This window comes from Myotis daubentonii, chromosome 11 (assembly GCF_963259705.1).
Source record: "Myotis daubentonii chromosome 11, mMyoDau2.1, whole genome shotgun sequence".
In the NCBI taxonomy this organism is placed as follows: domain Eukaryota; kingdom Metazoa; phylum Chordata; class Mammalia; order Chiroptera; family Vespertilionidae; genus Myotis; species Myotis daubentonii.
In genome coordinates, this window is record NC_081850.1 from 64,829,495 (window position 1) to 64,849,416 (window position 19,922).

The 19,922-nt window shown below is 39.5% G+C and overlaps 1 protein-coding gene across 4 annotated transcripts in view; it reads left to right on the forward strand.

Annotated features, from left to right (window-relative positions):
* Positions 1-19,922, forward strand: part of KIAA1958 (KIAA1958 ortholog) — an 89,824-nt gene that overhangs the window by 21,320 nt on the left and 48,582 nt on the right. For 3 of the 4 annotated variants that reach the window (XM_059657668.1, XM_059657667.1, XM_059657665.1), the window contains exon 2: positions 16,048-17,242. In XM_059657668.1, the coding sequence (XP_059513651.1) occupies positions 16,072-17,242 (1,171 nt within the window). In that variant the 5' untranslated portion in view covers positions 16,048-16,071. Of the gene's footprint in view, positions 1-4,032; positions 4,087-16,047; positions 17,243-19,922 lie in introns of those variants that run through there. The other variant, XM_059657666.1, reaches the window with a different exon arrangement.

The window sequence follows — 19,922 nt, forward strand, 5'->3', positions numbered from 1 at the left end:
TGACAACAATTGGGTAATCTCTTTTCTATCCACAACACAGCCACCTAGCATTGTAGCCACCTTCATCACAGCTGCCCGTTAGAAATTGATTTTTTTTTTTTTTGGTCCTCATGACTTCTAATTTGAGAAGTGACATGAGAATCAGATGCTAAGGATGGAGAGTGGGCCTGGCAGGATGCCGAGACTTTTCAGATACCTGCATAGGTGTATGTGTTGATTTTAAAGCAGCAGTAGATATGTGGTTTTAAAAGCTTTGCCCTGGATGACATGAAATTTAGGCTATTTTTCAGATCTGCTCTCTGGCCTGGAATTTCTTCACCTTGTTGTAGAGGCTTTTTGAAAGTTCTGGGGAAGATAGTTTAGAATTTCGTAGTGAAATATTTTCCTGAAAATGATTAGAAGTGAACAAAAGTAAACCTTTGCACAAATCTTTCTGGAAGGTATGTGTATGAGCATGTACTCTAGTGTCATTTTAGCTTAGGTAGTTCTAGACTTATATGGAACTGGTCTCAGTATTACCAGGCACCGATATATCAGCTATAGGAGGGCCCAGCTACCAACTGGAGAGGGGTGGGGGCATTGGCTAGCTGTAGCATATGCTCTGAGATGTCATAATTAGTGAGTGAATGGGGCTAGTGAATCTGCAAATTAGCAGAGGTGAGGTCAAGTGATAGAGCTGATGTGGATGAGGAGTGTACTACTTCTAATCAATAATAGCTACCATTTATAGAGAACAGACTGTGAGCTGAGTTGAGAGCTGAATATACAGCAAAACCAGGGAGACAGCTGAACTGGGCAGCAGCAACTCAGCAGAGAGGAGTTTCTTTTTTTAATTTATTTAACATATTTGTATTGATTTCAGAGAGGAAAGGAGAGGGAGAGAGAGAAAGAAACATCAATGATGAGAGAGAATCGTTGATTGGCTGCCTCCTGCACGCCCCCTACTGGGGATCGAGCCCACAACCCGGGCATGTGCCCTGACTAGAATTGAACCGCAACCTCCTGTTTCATAGGTCAATGCTCAACCACTAAGCCACGCTGATCAGGCGATTATATTTAATTTTAATTATTTTAAGTTTAAATTGCCACAGTAGAAAAGGATTAGTAAGCCTTTAATGACCCTGATGCTACTCTGGCACCTTAGGGTTGTAAAGGAACCAGGGCTTGCATCTGGATAATTAGGATTGCCTTTTCTTATAGAAATAACAAGAGGCCTGGTGAACGAAATTCGTGCACTCCAGGAAGGGCGGGGGGGGGGGGGGTCGTCCCTCAGGCTGGCCTGTGTCCTCTCGCAGTCCAGGAGCCCTTGGGAGTTTGTCCAACTGGGCCTAAGCCGTCAGTTGGACATCTTGAGCACTGCTGTGGATGTGGGAGAGGCTCCTGCCACCACTGCGCTTGCTAGCATGAGCCAGGCTTCTGGGCTTCTGGCTGAGCAGCACTCCCTCTGTGGGAGCACACTGACCACCAGGGGCATCCTGCATTGAGCGTCTGCCCCCTGGTGGTCAGTGTGCATCATAACAACCAGTCTATTTGCATATTAGCCTTTTATTATATAGAGTAGAGGCCCAATGCACAAAATTCGTGCAAGGGGCTCAGCCCTCACAGCCCCGGCTTTGTCCGGAACGTTGTCCAGAAGGTCGTTGGGCTGTCCGGTCTAATTAGCATATTATGCTTTTATTATTATAGATAATAATTCTATTGTCTGTGTTATGTAGCAGTATTAATTCTTTACTTCTGGTTAGCAGAATGGGATTTGTGTGGGTGGCCTGAGAGCCTAATTACTTCATGTATAGAATTGTTTTTATGATAACATTCGCATTTGTATTCTAAACCAATTTATTTACCATCTTTGGACCTCAGTCTTTTTATGTAAAGAGACTTGCGTGTGTTTTACATTTTATTTCCCCAGAATTCTCTCCACAGAGGATTATAGCACATTGTATATAAGGCTCAATACATGTTGACTCTTTAACTGGTGTGTCAGGAGTTGGTTTCATCAATGAAGGCATTTGGGTAGGTGTTCTATATACTGAATAATTAGAGAACGTTTTGCTGTGCCGGCTGTGAGTTGACATTTGACACATTTCCTTTTCTCCTTTGCTCAGTTCCAATCAGTTACTCATTGCCCATCCTCTCAGGACCGTAGACGCTAGAAATACATTCTCTCCTGGAATCCACAGCAGTTGACCTCCTTATAAGCGTACAAATCTTGAGAAAATGAGCATTTCCTGTGGTTTTCATTTATTCGTAATGGTATATTCCCAGTAATGTTGAAGTAGACCTATTCTGGGCACCACCAGTGGTCTGTTCATTGCCTGAAATATTTGGCTGTTGTTAATGATGCCATTACTCCTGCTTTATTTGTGTTTATTGCTGCAATTACTCATATGTAAAAGTAATTTTGCCGAGTACCTATTATATGAAGGGGAATTTATTACATATTTCTTTTTTATGTAATTTTCAGTCCTCATAGGATTCCACGGTTTTACCTCCTCTTCTGAGACAAGCCACATCGTGTCCTTCGTTATTATTGCTTTGTTTTGCAATCTTATTGCACTTGCATAACTAAAATACAAGCAAATAGACCCTCAACTTACTGAATCTGGGTGAGCACAGAAGAGAAGGAATAGGACAAAGGGATTCATGGGTGTTATTAGGGACCTTGGGAGTGGGAGAAGTTGGAAAGCTCCTTTTAAGTTTTTTGTTCTGATGTGTCCCCATCTATGAATTCTCCCAGTGCCATCCGAATCATTGATTATCAGGGGCCTTGGAGTCCATATATGTCTATGTTGTTCTACAAAGTTTAAAGAATGGAATCCCCTTGGTATATCTCTGGGAGGTGCTAAACAGGTTGAGGTCAGTGCTTCTGTAAGCCTGGGAGGTGTTTGCGATCATCTCACTCAGGCACTGACGTTTACCTACCAACCTTTTCGTCTCAACTTCTGTATAAATGGTATTGTCGAGGCATTAAGACACTTTTCTACTTCAGCATTTTTACACTTAGTGTTCTCTTTGCCTGCAGTTTCTCTCCGCCCTCCCCCCTCCAACTCCTTCACATGACTCGCTCCTTCAAATCTCTCAGTTCTTGGCTTAACAATCAACTGTTCAGAAAGGCCTTCCCTGACCACCTTCATTAGGTCTCCCCTATAATTCTCTGTCATAGCATATTATTAGAATTCTTTTCCAGCATTTGCCACATCTCTGGTTATTTAGCGTATCTTTTTTATCTAAAGCTTCTCCTCTGATTGACCTTCAGGTTTATGTATCTACCCTACCTGTTGGACACTTATACTTTTATTTAGTCAGTCGTTTATTTATATCAATATGGGTTTATGGATATTATATTTATTTTTTAAAATATGTTTTTGTTGATTTCAGAGAGAGGACGGGAGAGGGAGAGATAGAAATATCAGTGATGAGAGAGAATCATTGATCAGCTGCCTCCTGCACGCCCCACTGGGCATGTGCCCTTACCAAGAATCCTACTGTGACCTCCTGGTTCATCAATTGCTGCTCAACCAATGGGCCACACCAGCTGGATTTTGGATATTTATTTTATACTTTAGTTTAAAATCCAGTTCTATTCTATTTATTTTGTTGCTCAAATTGTTCTGGCCTTGGCCATTGGGAGCTCTATGAGTTGGCTCCTTGGTTCCTTTGGCATACGCCATCAGTTTGCTTTTGAGCATTTCCTTAATTCCTGGTTCTGTAGGAGTGCTCAAATGTCTTTTTTGGAAATTTAAGCATTTCCTGTCAGTGATTTTGAAAATAATTTGATGTGTGTTTATATGAACTCAGGTTATTAAGTAGATTAAAATATTTTCAGTATTGATTAGTTTTATTTTTGTGATGATTTATATTGCTACTTCTCGTAGGGAAAATGTATATGAGTATGACTTTTCTCAGGATAAATATTGTGTTTATGGCCAGTTTTTATACTTCAATTTGTTCAGATATAGATTTCACTTTGCAATTCATATTAGAGACGTTTTACATTTCTCTGGCTTTCAGGGACATTTATGGTTGCCAGTAGCTGAACAGATACCATTATGCTGGAAGTATTTCAGTGATTATATATGCTGAGTGGTAAGATTGCTTATTCTAAAAAAAGGACTCCATAATATTTGGTTTTGGTTATAATTAGCAGTATGTTTACCAGAAATTAAGTTTAGCTTTTAGAAGCCTGGAATTCTTTATATGTTTATCTTTAAATATTTCAGAGACTGTTGTGAAACTGTTAGTAATTCCAATATATATTATATGTTCAGCTTATTCTTTTAGAGCTGATGGAATAACATATAGCAAGTAATTGTACAACATGGGGAATGGTCAAGATAACAGGATGTAAATAGTAATACTTTGATTACAACTGGCCCTGGCTGGTGTTGCCCAGTGGTTAGAGGGTCAGCCTGTGCACTGAAGGGTCTTTGGTTTGATTCCCAGTCAAGGGCATATACTTGGTCGGGAGGCAACGAGTCAATGGAAAAAATATCCTTGGGTGAGGATTAACAAAAAAAGAAAAGTAAAAGGGAACTAACTGATTCCAAGTACAAATAAAAGACCAGAAGGGAAAGACCAAAATGTTAACAGTGAATATCTGTTACTTAGTGTGACATAGCTTTTCTGTAATTTTCCAATTAAAAAAAAAATTGGCGCGCATTACTTGTTTAATGAGGAAATGCGGGAATTTTTTTTTAACTTAGGAAAAAAATCATTCTGCAAGGATTTCTATTGAGTGCTTATTTATTCCATTCTAGATACTGAGAATTAAAAAGCTTTTAAAAAACTATTTCATAACTCAGATTGTTTTTCTCTACCGGTGATTTGGTGAGACGTTATAATGTTTTTATAACATTAACACTTTACAGTTTATAAAAATTTTAATACATTCTTTCATTCTAAAAAATCTTCATCAGATGGATTTTTACTTCATTTATATGCACAAATGGATGAAAGTGCAAAGGTTAGCTCTCAGTGTTATGTGTTGAAACCGTAACTTCATTAATGTCTGCTCTGTGGCACCGAGTTGGAGACCAAGGGCCCTGAAGGCTGCAGAGCAAAGCCTGGCCTTTGCCAGGGCTGCTGACAGACCACATTTTGTGGGACAGCCTCAGTTCCTCTCATAGGAGACGGATGGCCTAAATAGATGCCTTGGGGAGCCTCCTTGGATTAAAAATACCTAGCATTACCTGGCTGCTTTGAATTTTTTTTTTTTTTTTAGCGGTGAGGTGTAGGTGTGAATTGAGGCTTGGACGTGGCAGAGTAGCTTTAGCTACTGTCTCTGGATTTCCTCAGGATGGGGCTTAGACAGAAGATGATAGTTTATAGATTTTATAGATTATAGATGATAGTTTATAGATTTTATAGATTATATGTTCCAGTCTTCACAAAATTTGCAAAGGTACCATAATTAAAGGCAGGTGCATTTAAATTGATTTTCTTTTGGTAAAGCCCTGTTTTAAAAAAGTAAAAACTATGCTTTTCTTTCTAATTTAACATTTAGAAATACATTCAAAGGGACTTCTTGTTGTTCTTAAGCCAGAGGAAAATGACCTTGTTTGTAATATGACCCTGTCCCTAATGGCCAGTGCCCAACCTCCTGTTCTTTCTGTCATTGGGAAATACATGCAGAGGAATAGGGATGGGAGTGGTCATTCCCCTGGTTGCCTCCTGAGGGTTAGTCTGTTTTTAGAAGGTTCTGATGTGTGTATAAAACAGTGGCGGGATTACCACAGCGTTCGGTAGCCCAGCTCTGGAATCAGGAAAGCAACATCAAAAACTAGGGCTCCTCCAAGTATTATGCTAAGCGAAGTCAGAGAAAGACAAGTATCACATGATCTCACTCATGTGTGGAATGTAATGAACAAAATAAACTGATGAACAAAATAGATCCAGAGACATAGAAGCATAGGTGGGGGGTGGGAAGTGACCAATCAAAGAACTTGTATGCATATATGCATAACCCATGGATACATACAATAGGGTGGTGGAGGCCTGGGGTGGGAGGTGGGGTAGGGATAGAAGGGGTCAATGGCGGGGAAAGGGGCACATATATAATACTTTCAACAATAAAGATTGAAACACACACACACAAACACAAAACTGGGCCTCCATTCTAGTAGTCTCATTTCATGGTGTTCATGGGATCAGTTCCTTCAGTCTGCTGTGTGCCACTGTGTGCCTTGATAAGTAAGTTAGTGTAGCGTTCAGTAGGCTGCCCATGAATTCTTCATACCTGGGGTGGGAGGTGGGGTAGGGATAGAAGGGGTCAATGGCGGGGAAAGGGGCACATATATAATACTTTCAACAATAAAGATTGAAACACACACACACAAACACACACAAACACAAAACTGGGCCTCCATTCTAGTAGTCTCATTTCATGGTGTTCATGGGATCAGTTCCTTCAGTCTGCTGTGTGCCACTGTATGCCTTGATAAGTAAGTTAGTGTAGCGTTCAGTAGGCTGCCCATGAATTCTTCATAATGGGATTCATCAGCACACTAAAATGATAATTAAGAACTGTGCAGCCCTAGCCGGTTTGGCTCAGTGGATAGTGCCTCGGCCTGCGAACTGAATGGTCCCAGATTCGATTCCGGTCAAGGGCACATGCCCGGGTTGTGGGCTCGAACCCCAGTGGGGGACTTGCAGGAGGCAGCCGATCAATGATTCTCTCTCATCATGGATGTTTCTATCTTTCCCTCCCTCTTCCTTCCTCTCTAAAATCAATACAAATATATTATTTATAGAAAAAGAACTGTGCAAAACTGTAAGGCCTCTTTTCTTAATACTGGCCCTCAAAATAGCCCTTAAAAATCATTGTAAGAAAACTTGCCCTGATCGGTTTGGCTCAGTGGATGGAGCATCGGCCTGCGGACTCAAGGGTCCCAGTTTCGATTCCGGTCAAGGGCATGTACCTTGGTTGCGGGCACATCCCTGGTGGGGAGTGTGCAAGAGGCAGCTGATCGATGTTTCTCTCTCATCGATGTTTCTGACTCTCTATCTCGCTCCCTTCCTCTCTGTAAAAAATCAATGAAATATATTTTAAAAAAATCATTGTAAGAAAACTTGGCTGTCTGTTCATAACACTGTTTCAAAATGGAGAAATAACTGTATTATATAATTGAACTATTAACATTTGATTATATTTATCAATCTATCTTTATGTGTGTATATATACGTATATGCATATATGAAATTATGCATGTCTACACATACACACTTTCTTACTGAACCATCTGGAAATAAGTTGCAGACATGACACATCTTGGGTTTCTTTTTAAGTGCAGTTTGTCTAAACAGTCCCCATCTTACATTGCTACCACTTCCTCCCCCTCTAGTCACCCTCTCCCCATATTAGCACCCCCTACCTTGGTAACCCATGTTGATAATCAAGAATGTGTCCTTCCGTATTTATTCCCTGCTCATTAATTACATGCACATAGATATTTATGTGTGCAGTTTTGTCATTGTTTTACAAAAATATGGGATAGTATGTACATTTTTCTGCATCTTGATTTCCTTATTCAAAATTACCTTAGAACTCCTTTAAAGTCAACTGTTTTTAATGTCAACTTGAAGTGTATTTCACATACCAAAAATACACTAAAACTATACAATTTAGTGGTTTCAGCATATTTACAGAGCTTTGCAACCTGACCACCATAATCAATTTGAGAACATTTTCATCACCCTAAAAAGAAACCTGGTATTTATTAGCATTTACTTCTAATTTTCCCCTAACGTCACTCCCAATTATTAGCAACCACTAATATACATTCTGTCTCTATAGATTTGCTGGTTCTACCCATTTTACATAAATGGAATGTGTGGTCCTTTACCACTTGATTATTTCTCTTAGAATAATATTTTCAAGGTCCATCCATGTTGTAGCTTTTACTGTATTATCTGAATATTTTACAATGATAAGGTATTAGGAAAAAACAAAAATATTTAAAATTTATGTTATAATGTTTTATTTTATTAACAATAATTAACTGTGGAAGTTATATAGGTGACCATTTTACTAGTTCAGGGGTGGGGAACCTTTTTCCTGTCAAAGGCCATTTAGATATTTATAACATCATTTGTGAGCCATTCAAAATTATCAACTTAAAAATTAAGCTGTTACTTTTGGTCAAACATCTAATTAACTCGCCCCTAATGCCTTGGCAGGGCCAGACCAAATGATTTCATGGGCCTTATCTTGGGCCAGATGTCCCCCACCCCTGAAACTTTTATCTGTGTTTGATACTAATAAAAAAGTAGGAAAAGTCCATCAGAACGTTTTTCTGTGATTGCATTATTGTAATAATTACATATTACATTTTTATTATTTTTTAAAAAATACATTTTTATGATTTCAGAGAAGAAAGGAGAGGGAGAGAGAGAGAGAAACTTCAATGATGAGAATCATCGAGGGGCTGCCTCCTGTACTCTCCCCACTGGTGATCAAGCTCGCAACCTGAGCATGTGCCCTGACCTGGAATGGAACTGTGACCTCCTGGTTCATAGGTCGATGCTCAACCACTGAGCCACATTGGCAGGGCTACATATTAAATTTTAAAATCACTCTTAAAGAGAAAAATGCCTTAAACAATTCAAATTTCTGAAAATATTCTACTTTTGTTTTTTGTTTAAATTAAGTTTCTAAGCTATTTGGAATTTTCATGTTATGTTTATTAATTACATTTTTAAAATATTACTCTTTTTCTAGGTAGATAGGCCTGTCATCGGGAAATAATGCTGGTTTTGTGACTCCTTTCTAATATTTTTGTCTGTTATCTTGCCTTATTGCATAGGACAACACGTTTACTAGAACCGTTTTGAATGCTCATGATTAGTAGGCATCCTTCTTTTTAATGGCAATCTTTTGCTCCAGTTTTAAGATTTTATGATTTTTATAAGTATTTATTGCATTAAGGGTGTTTCCTTCTAACATTAAAATCCTATATGAGTAATATGCAAGAGTAATATGCGAATCGACGAAACAGTGGAACGACTGGTCACTATGACGCGCACTGACCACCAGGGGGCAGACGCTGAACGCAGGAGCTGCCCCCTGGTGGTCAGTGTGCTCCCTCAGGGGGATCGCCGCTCAGCCAGAAGCTGGGCGAGTGCAGCAACGTTGGCAGGAGCCTCTCCTGCCTCTGAGGCAGTGCTAAGGAGCAGCGAGCAGGCGGGCAGTAAGGAGTAAGGGGTCCCGGACTGCGAGAGGGTGCAGGCTGGGCTGAGGGAATCCCCCTGCCTCTAGTAGTTAAGTAAGAACAGAACAGTCAAATCAGATAATTAAATGGAAAAAAAAAGTTAGATGAAAAACAAATCTAAAATGTAGAACTAAAATGATACCTAAAGGTAGAGTAATAATCAGCTGATGGGATTGCTAGAAATCCTTAAATTCGGGCAAAAAAACCTGTTAGTTCTGTATATGTTCCACATCTTTGTGTTAAGAGTAAAATAAGAACAGAGAGATGTTAATGGAGCCTGTGAGATCTGAAATACTGGGACAGCACTGGTGCATGCCCAAATGAGTCGCACTGGGTAAACCCTGGGGCTCATGTGTGCTTGTAGATAAAAGCCCACCTAGAAGAAAGTATGCCAATTCCCCTGTGAGAGCAAATACATTCTTCTTAACGCTATCTTAAGGAATGGTCATTTTGTCAAAGATTCAAATTATTGGACGGGTTAGTTGCCTTGTGCATATATTCTTGAATATACACAATGAATATGATTGTATTCTTATGAATATATTCTTAATGAATCTATTGATATTCATTACATTTTAAATTGAGCTCAGAATTTCCTGCATGTAAATTGAGTTCAAAATATGATCAATAGTACAGGGCATGAATATGAATATCTGCTGTTGAAAATATGAATATAGTCTTAATGAATATATTGATATTCATTAAATTTTAAACCAGGTTCAAAAGTGACCCAATGTGAAGAACTTGGCTCATGAATATGAATATAAACTTATGAAAATGTTCATGAATATATTGATATTCATTAATTTAAAACTGCATTAAAATGTTTTCCCTGTAGGGCAGAGAAGAATATATTCATGAATATATTCATAAGGAGGATATATTCATGAATATAATCATCATAAAGAATATATTCACATTTATTGAATATATTCATGACGAATATATTCATAAGAAAATTTAAACTACAAATCTTTGCTTTTTACAAATTAAATAGTTCTTGAAATGCTGCTATGAAGCAAATACTAAAATTTTATTGAAATCCTCAATACATGAAAAAGTATAAATTTGGTATAATCAGTGAATTGATCTATTTACAAATTGTCTCCTAGTGAATAAATTTTGGCAAATTAATTTGAAGTCCACTTTCTCAACATGAGATGAACCATTATTACAGCATCTATTCTGGGAAAACCAAGACAAGAAAGAGAGGATATTGAAACTGCTGGGCTTTCTAAATACCCAGAGAGGATCGATTAATGACACTAAGGAAATGATAGTACCTGTTAGACATGATGACACTGCATGACACCCAAGGAGAAAAATACTCAAGTAAATCAGACTAGTATGTCAGGAAGTGGATTCAGCCAGACATTGTTAGTTCAAGTTCCTGTTCATCTCCCTTGGGTTTTCATTCTTGAGACTGTATAGTGTAGTAAAAGAGTGATTTCTGGGGTTGGACCACCTACTTTTGGAAACCAGACTCTACTTTACTGCCTCTCTACCTTGAGTGTTGTTGTTTTTTTTTTAATATATAATTTACATGCGGTAAAATGCACACATCTTTAAAGTATATAGATTGATAAATTCTTACATATGTATACACCATATGAACACCAAGTAAAATGTAAATCAGTTTCATCACCCTTGTGCTCCTTAACCCTTTATGAATAACCACTATTCTGACTAGTATCACTATAGATTGTTTTGCCTGGACTTGAAATTCATATACATGGAATATACAAAAAATATTCTGATGTGCCTGGCTTCTTTCACTGAGCATAATATTTCTGAAGTTTATTCATTGTCGTATGTATCAGTAGTATATTCTTTTTTATTGCTGGCCATGGTATGACTATACAGCATATGTTTAATCCATTCTTCTGATTTTGGGTTGGTTCCAGTTTGGGGCTATTAGGAATAAGACTTCTATTTATATTTTTGTGCTTTTTGTGGACACACACACTCATTTCTTCAAAGACTTACTTGATGAAAGGATTATCAATTGTAGTATATTACCTACCTAATAGGTATTAGACAGCACATCTGCTCTGCTTTAAGACAAATATACTGATTAAAAAGGAAGTTTTAGCAGTAAAATACAAAATAACTATATATGAATACAACAAAAGACTGCTATGTAATATTTATTAATAGCTTTTAGTTTAGATACAGAAGGGAAAAGTTGGAATGGGGTCAGTTCAGAATAGGCTTTCCAGGCCTCGGAGGGATCTGCGTCTTTTCTTCTATCAGTAGATGAGTGGATAAAACAAGCGGTGGTACATTTACACAATAGAATTCTACTCGGCTGTAAAAAAAGCATAAATGGACCTGGAAAGTATCATGCTAAGTGAAATAAGCCAGTCAGAGAGAGACAAATACCATGTGATTTCACTTATATACAGAATCTAATGAACAAAATAAGCTAGCAAACAAAATAGAAACAGACTCATAGATACAGACTGACAGCTGTTAGAGGGGAGAGGTGTTAGAAGGTTGTGTAAAAAAAGTGAAGGGACTAAGCAAAACAACAACAACTCATAGACAAACAATAGTATGTTGATTACCAGAGGGAAAAGGGGTGGGAGAACATAGAAGAGGGAAAAGGGGAGATAAATGGTAACTGAAGGACACTTGACTTTGGGTGGTGACCACACAATACGATGTTCGGATAATGAATTATGGAATTGTTCACCTGAAACCTATATAACTTTATTAACTAATGTCACCCCAATAAATCAGTAAAAATTTTAAAAAGAAAGAGCCATCTACCCATACAAGTCTGAGTAAACAATTAATTATTAAATGTAAATAGGCACTCAGTGATTCATATCTTGTGAACCCCTTGGTTATATGATATTTTGCATGTGAGACCAATTTTCTTACGTTTGCACAAAGAATTCTGTAAAATGCTTCACTCCTTTGTTAATTTTACCACTAAACTGTGAACGTCTCAAAATCAGTACCCATTTCTGACTTATAGTTACTATGCTACAGCACCCAGTACAATTTATTGTACATAGAAGATACTTAATCTTTTTTAATGAATAAGTGTATGAAATGTCTGTCATGAAAGTACCTTATTATGGATTGTTAGAAATAAGGTGAGCCCCCCAAGTCAGGGGGTCTGGTAGAATATAAAACACACTCGGGAGCCAGGGAGCAAGGCAAACCTCTTTACTTCTGCGTAGAACGGCGCGCACACATGGTCGGAAGCGCACGCACACCTAGCAGGTGGGCTGCTGGGCTTTGTAATCCCTGACGCATGTGACCCGTCCTTTGCTCTTGATTGGAGCTCAGGCGCACAGCCTTTCCCGATTGGCTAATTCAAAGGGAGGGGCTGGCCTTTGCTGTTTCAAGATGGTGGCCCCCAGGGGAGCTGCAAGCCACATGGCCATCCTGGCAGCTGCCAGGTCACGCAGCCCCAAATGGCGGCTGTCTACCCTGTTCTTTGACAGAAAAGATGACTCGCTTATTCTCACAATGGATGATTATCATAATATTTGTAAGAGATTTCAGCTGATATATCAAGCCATTGGAATGTAGATTTCTTTCCCAATGTTTGTGTTGCTATTTTGCCTATTAACTAGTTAAAGGTGGTAGATGTGCATCCTTATCTGTGTCTCTGTTGTCTTAATAAAGATGTTTTATTTTCCTCTGTGTACCCAGTTTTTGTGCACTAAAATCCTCCTTCCCACATTTCCATAGTATACTACATTTATTTCTTGGAGCCTTTCTTATCTGTGGCCTTCTTTACTACAAAGTGGAGGAAAATGTCTAGCAACCTGTAAAGTTTTAAAATTTTTCTATACTATTAGACTTGAGTGAATGTTAGATCTTAGAGAATCCTCAGAGACCATCACCCAACCCCTTTATTTTCTAGATCAAGAACCTGAAGCCCCAATTACTTCGTCAGTCATACCGCACGATTTTACAATTGCTTGTTTAATTGTAGGCATTTCCAGCTGGACTTCAAACTCGGTGGGAATGGGGATCACATCTGTCTTATTTAATGCTGTGTCTCTGGCACTGAGTGCAGTGCTTGGAACAGAATAGAGCAGGTTGCACTGAATACTGTTTCATTATGACAATGAGATGTAGGAACTTAACTCTTATTTCTATCAATTAGCCTAAAGTAAAATTTGTTTCATTATACATCATTTTGCTTAAACTTGAAGAACCTATTAATGACATTCAGTGAGGACTGATGTTCAGTTAGTGGTGTTGAATGAATGAATGAATACATAAATACATAAATGAATATTGGTGAAGGGCCTTGTAGCTCATAGCTGGTGAGTCCCAGTTTAGCATATTTAAATTTGGACACATATTCCACCAGTGTAGAGAGTCACGGTTTATGGAAATGATTAATTTCTTTATGTGCATGGCAAGCTCGGCAACTTACACATTTCCAGACACTGCACACTGGCTTTTTCCCCCTGCACGCTGGCTTTCAATATGCAGAGGACAGGCAGGACAGCAGTTGACCAAAGAAACATCAAAGGATGTGCTGCCTCATTTTTGCCCGGCTAATACGTAATTTCCTGCTTGATAATATACAACCTCATGAATGGTGGTTGTGGATGGGACTGTAACAAACATCATCTGTTTCCTTCCCCTGATTTCTCCTTCCCAGTTCAGTTCTTTAGCTTGACCTTTGTAACCGTCCATGCTCTTCCAACCTGTTTTTCCTAATTCGTATCTGGCTACTTTCCTTAACCTCTATTTTCAAGCAAATGAAAGTGTTTGCTGTTCTCTGTACACTCTGAACTTCCCAATTTTCTTGCTTTACTCAACATTGTTTTTCCTCATTACTCTGTATATCCTGATTCTACTAATCTAGACAGTCCACAAATATTTATTATTTTTAAAATATATATTTTTTTGATTTCAGAGAGGAAGCGGGGGCGGGGCGGAGAAAAAAACATCGATGATAAGAATCATTGATTGGCTGCCTCCTGCACACCCCACACTGGGGATCAAGCCCACAACCCAGGCATATGCTCTGACCTGGAATTGAACCGTGACCTCCTGGTTCATAGGTTGGCACTCAACCACTGAGCCACATTGGCCGGGCCGCAAGTATTTATTGAAGCCTCATTCATCTTTGAGAATCCTCCACATTTGCTTACTAGTCTAAGTCTGTCAGACATTAATTTGTTAAAATGGCTTTTACACATGATTAACGTAGTTCTCTAGCATGTTTAAGCAATTTCTTTAAATCCTGCATTTTTGGAAGCACTTTTAGTTTCAATTTACATTCATCCTGCTTTTATGTGCTCAGGTGTTTGCAGCGTCCAAAAATCAGAATGAGAGAGTGACATAAACAGGTTCCCAGGAATAAATACTAGTATTTGGATGGGGGGGGGGGTGAGAGTTTGAGTGGAGACTGGTCAGCTCATTGGTGAATATTTTTTAATATGACAGCTTTTATTTCCCTTCACAATTTCATGATTATAGGGTTGTAGTTAACGAGCATCTGGGTAATGAGGACTTTTGTACTTTGTGTGAGCAGAGCGTGTTTGCTCAATAATCTGTTAGAGAATTTAGCTCACCACTCAGGTCCTCAAGTGAGTGAATGTTCCTCATGAAACCCCTGGAACGTGCTTCTTTAAGTTGTCATACTTTGAACTTTCAAAAAGTTTGGCACCCTGACAGAGGAGTAAGGATCTTTGGGCTTAAGCCTTTGTAGTTCCCTTGTTTCTAATGCCTAGCCTGCTTTCACCGTGTTCACAGTAATCCATCCTCAGTGTTAGAGGCTTAATGTACATGCAAGTGTAAAAGTAGATCGCCAGCCCAAGGGAACCAGGCTGGTGTCACCCAGGTCATTATAAGAGGCAATCACTTTTAGCATGAGAGGTTTAGAAATCAGAAATTGATCACACACACACACACACACACACACACACACACACACACACACACATCTTCATGAAACAGTAGTGCTTAATGTTCAAATATAATACAGAGATGATTGCCAAGAAGCTATCAGCATGGGTGATTTGGGGATTACTAATTTAAAAATAAGGAAAGCCTCCCTCCCTCCCTCCCTCCCTCCCTCCCTCCCTCCTCCCCTCCTCCTCCCTCCCCCCTCCTCCTCCCTCCCTCCCTCCTCCCCCCTCCTCCTCCCTCCCTCCCCCCTCCTCCTCCTCCCCCCTCCCCCTCCTCCCCCCTCCCCCCCTCCTTCCCTCCCCCCTCCTTCCCTCCCTCCCTCCCTCCCTCCCTTCCTTCCTTCCTTCCTTCCTTCCTTCCTTCCTTCCTTCCTTCCTTCCTTCCTTCCTTCCTTCCTCCCTCCCTCCCTCCCTCCCTCCCTCCCTTCCTTCTGTCCTTCCTTCTCCAGCACCTAGATAGGTACTCTAGGGGTTGTGGATCATCACCATTTTACTGTCCCTATGCAGTGATATTAACTAGATAACAGTTTTTTTCTTTTTAAATTGATTTTAGAGAGAGAAAGGGAGAGAGAGAGAGAGGGGAGGAGGGAGGGAAGGAAAGAAAGAAGAAAGAAAGAAAGAAAGAAAGAAAGAAAGAAAGAAAGAAAGAAAGAAAGAAAAGAAAAAAGAAAAGAAAGATCTATGTGTTGCCTCCTGTATGTGCCCCAACTGGGGATTGAACCTGAAACCTGTGCATGTGCCCTGACTGGGAATTGGACCCAACACCTTTTGGTGTACAGGACGATGCTCCAACCAACTGAGCCACATTAGCCAGGGTTAACTAGACACCGTTTTGAAGTGCATTTCTTTTTTGTGCTACACGATGACCATAGTTCCAGGAAATTGAAGTAATTGACATATGGGAATATCTTGGGTAATAATGGCTTCTTGTTTTGATTATTTCCCTTTAGGAAAGACACTGCTGATCCTGTAACATGGAGGATTGCCTTCATACCTCTTCTGAGAATCTGTCCAAATTGGTCAGCTGGGCCCACAGCCATGGGACTATTTGCAGCCTCATTCCTAACCTGAAACACTTGCTTTCGGAAGGTTCTCACGGGAACCTGACAGCAATGTGGGGCTGTAGTGCTGGCCATGCTTATCACTGGCCACTGACAGCTACTTGCAGAGCTGGCTCCCAAGAGAGGGTCTGTTTCCAGGATAACAGAAGTTTTAACTCGGATAGTCCCAGCATAATTGGAGTGCCCTCTGAGACACAAACTAGCCCCGTTGAAAGGTACCCTGGGAGACCAGTGAAAGCAAAGCTAGACTGTAATCGGACCAGAGACTCTTGTGACTTCTCTTACTGCAGTGAGCCCTCTGAACTGGATGACGCTGTCGAAGAATATGAAGATGAAAACACCCTCTTTGACATGGTGTGTGAGTCGTCTGTTACAGATGAGGATAGTGACTTTGAACCCCAAACCCAACGGCCTCAAAGCATTGCTCGAAAAAGGCCTGGAATACTCCCGTCTTCTCTCCATTCAAGCTCCCAGGCTCAGATGGTTGATGAATGCAGCAATGATGTCATCATCAAGAAGATCAAACAAGAGATCCCTGAAGATTATTACATTGTGGCAAATGCAGAGCTGACTGGAGGCGTCGATGGACCAGCCCTGTCGTTGACACAGATGGCAAAGCCCAAACCTCAGACTCATGCTGGCCCCTCTTGTGTAGGGTCTGCTAAGCTAATTCCCCATGTATCTTCTGCCATCAGCACAGAGCTAGACCCACATTGTGTGTCTGCATCCCCCTCTGTGATGTCCAGACCAATCGTCCAGAAGACCACCAGGGCATCTCTGGCTTCACCAAACAGAGGACCCTCCGGTACCCACGGCACTAACCAGCAAGTGGCCATGCAGATGCCTGTGAGCACATCCCATCCTAACAAACAGATCAGCATCCCTTTGTCTGCCCTGCAGCTGCCTGGACAGGATGAGCAAGTGGCTTCCGAAGAGTTCCTGCCCCATCTGCCCAGCCAGGTCTCCTCCTGCGAGGTAGCCCTTTCTCCTTCCGTGAACACAGAGCCAGAAGTGAGCTCCAGTCAGCAGCAGCCCCAAGTCGCTCCAACCATAACCACCGAGGCCATGGCACAGTGCATACCAGGTATGGCATGTGAGGTGACAGTGCGTCCCTCATCCACGTACATCAGAGAATTCTGCGCCGTCAGCACTTCTAAAGCAGAGGCCCCGTTAGGTAGAATTCGGGCCTTTAATATTCTCAGAAAGATAGAAATAGTGAAATGTGTTATACATAGGTGATGCTATAAAGGAAATTCTGAATTAAGGCCATCCACCCAGTTGATGTACCTCAGGACTGAGAGGAGAGCCATAGGATTGTGCTGTTGAAAACACGTGGCTAGACTTAAGGTTTGTATCTGATCTTAAGTTGAATTTTTATGTAGTTATATATATATTTTTTAATGTATGCTGTCCTATTAGTACCAAGGTATTTGGTTGCTGTTTGAAGCCAAAATGATGTTGGGTTAGGCATATAATGACAATAGACCTAATGCTTTACCATTATTATTTATTTGTCTGAACCAACTGGGCATTTCTATTTATTTTAGTTGATGTGGCAGTTTAAAACAAGTTGTTTTTTTTTTTTAAACAAACAAACAAAATAACAACAAGCATTTCTCAAGTATTTGCTCTCTTCTCAAAATTTAAAAAAATCAGATAGCTTGTATTTCTGCAGTACGTGGGGTCTAACAGGAATGGATTGAGAGGAGAGGGAAATAATTAGCTGTAATTCGAACATCTCATTTCTGTAATTTTAACATTCAGTACTTACTTAATCTGGGTTATTATTATATAAAGGGGGTTTGGATGTCATGCTTTGAGGTTCATGATTCAAATCTAATAGACCAGAATTAGAAACACGGAGAAGGATGGACAGACATGCAATGGAGAGAGGGAGCAGAAATTTGTGCCACATTTTGTTTCATTGTAGTCCCTCTCAAGAAAGTCATGTATTTTGTGAAAAGCTTCCTAGCAACCTGAGGTACCTGTGCCTTTATCCTATAACTTCCTAGAATTAAGTTGCTTTACAAAAAGCTTTCCCAATGTTAGTGTCAACCTTAAGATCCCCAAAGGGAACCTTTGATGTTTGATTTTTTTTAAGACAATCATGGTATAATAAAATATACCATTGAAAATATTTGTATCTTGATTCAAAATTATGCTTTTCCATGTATTTTTCTTTCATTTTAAAATAATAGCTTTCTTGAACTATAATTGAACTATAATTTACATACTATAAAATTCACTCTTTTAAAGTATATAATTCAGTGGTTTTTGGTATATTCACAGACTTGTGCACCCATCACCACTAACTAATCCCGCACCCACTAGCAGACAATGTTTCTTTCCTCCACTAACTTTTCTGTCTCTATGGATTTGCCTATTTTGCACATTTCATATAAATGGAGTCATATTATGTAATCTCTTGAGATGGCCTTCTTGCACTTAGCATATTTTCCCCCTTTTTTTCTTTATTGATTAAGGTATTACATATGTATCCTTATCCCCCCATTGCCTGCCCCCCCGCCCCCCGCTCATGCCCTCACCCCCCTGGTGTCTGTGTCCATTGGTTATGCTTATGTGCACTTAGCATAATTTTTTTAAAGATTAATCTATGTTGTAGCATACGTCAGCATTTATTTTCTTTTTATTGCCAAATAGTATTTTATTGTATGGATACCATATTTTTTTTCTTTATCAGTTGATGGACATTTAGGTTGTTTACATTTTTTGGCTATTGTGAATAATGCTGTTAATAACATTTGTGTACAAGATTTTGTGTGGACATATATTTTCATCTCACTTGGGCAACTACCTAGAAGTGGAATTGCTGGGTTATATGGTGACTCTGTGCCTCTGAGGAGCTGCCAAACTGTTTCCCAAAGCGACTACACCATTTTACAGTCTCACCAGCAATCTAAAAGGTTCCTATTTCTCCACATGTTCCCCAAGACTGGTTATGTTCTATTTAAAAAATATTATAGTTGTTCTATTTGGTGTGTTAAGTAGTTTCTCATTGCTGTGTTGCTTTGCACTGCCCTAATGACTAGTGCTGTTAAACTTTTTTATATGTGGTTATTGGCCATTTGTATATCTTCTTTTGAGAAATTCAGATTCTTTGCCCATTTTCTAATTAGATTGTCTTTTTTATTGGTGAGTTGTAAGAGCTGCTTATACATTCTGATTATAAGTCCGTCATCAGATAGATGATTTGTAAATATTTTCTCCCAGTTCCATGAGTTGTCTCTTCCTCCGTCCCTCCCTTCTTTTTGTTTGTTTGTTTTACTTAATGCATGTAATAACAATATGGTTTTTTGCTGATCTTCATATCATTAGACACAATGTTATCTTAATAGGTTGAGAAAGTCTTAGTAGTAGGAAATCTGACTCTTGATAGATATAGAATATAAGTAGTACTTTTTCACTTAGATAGTTGTGAGTCTGATTTATTTATTTCTCACCACCACCGCCTTATTTCCTCCTCCTCCTCCTCCTCCTTTGTAAAATAGGAGACAGGCTGACAGAATTTTCTGAGTTCTCTATTTATATTGGAGAGTAGAATTGTCTTTTACAAAGTGGGTCAGTGTCCCCAAACAATGAAATTGTGAGAAAAAAACAACAACTAAGAAAATGTAATCTTATGAGAGCTATAAAAGGCAAACAGGGCCAAGGATAGCACATAACATATATAATCATAAACTATGGTTTGGCTCTACTCTCACAGGAAAGATTAGTTTAGCTTGGAATTGAACCTTCAAGAAAAA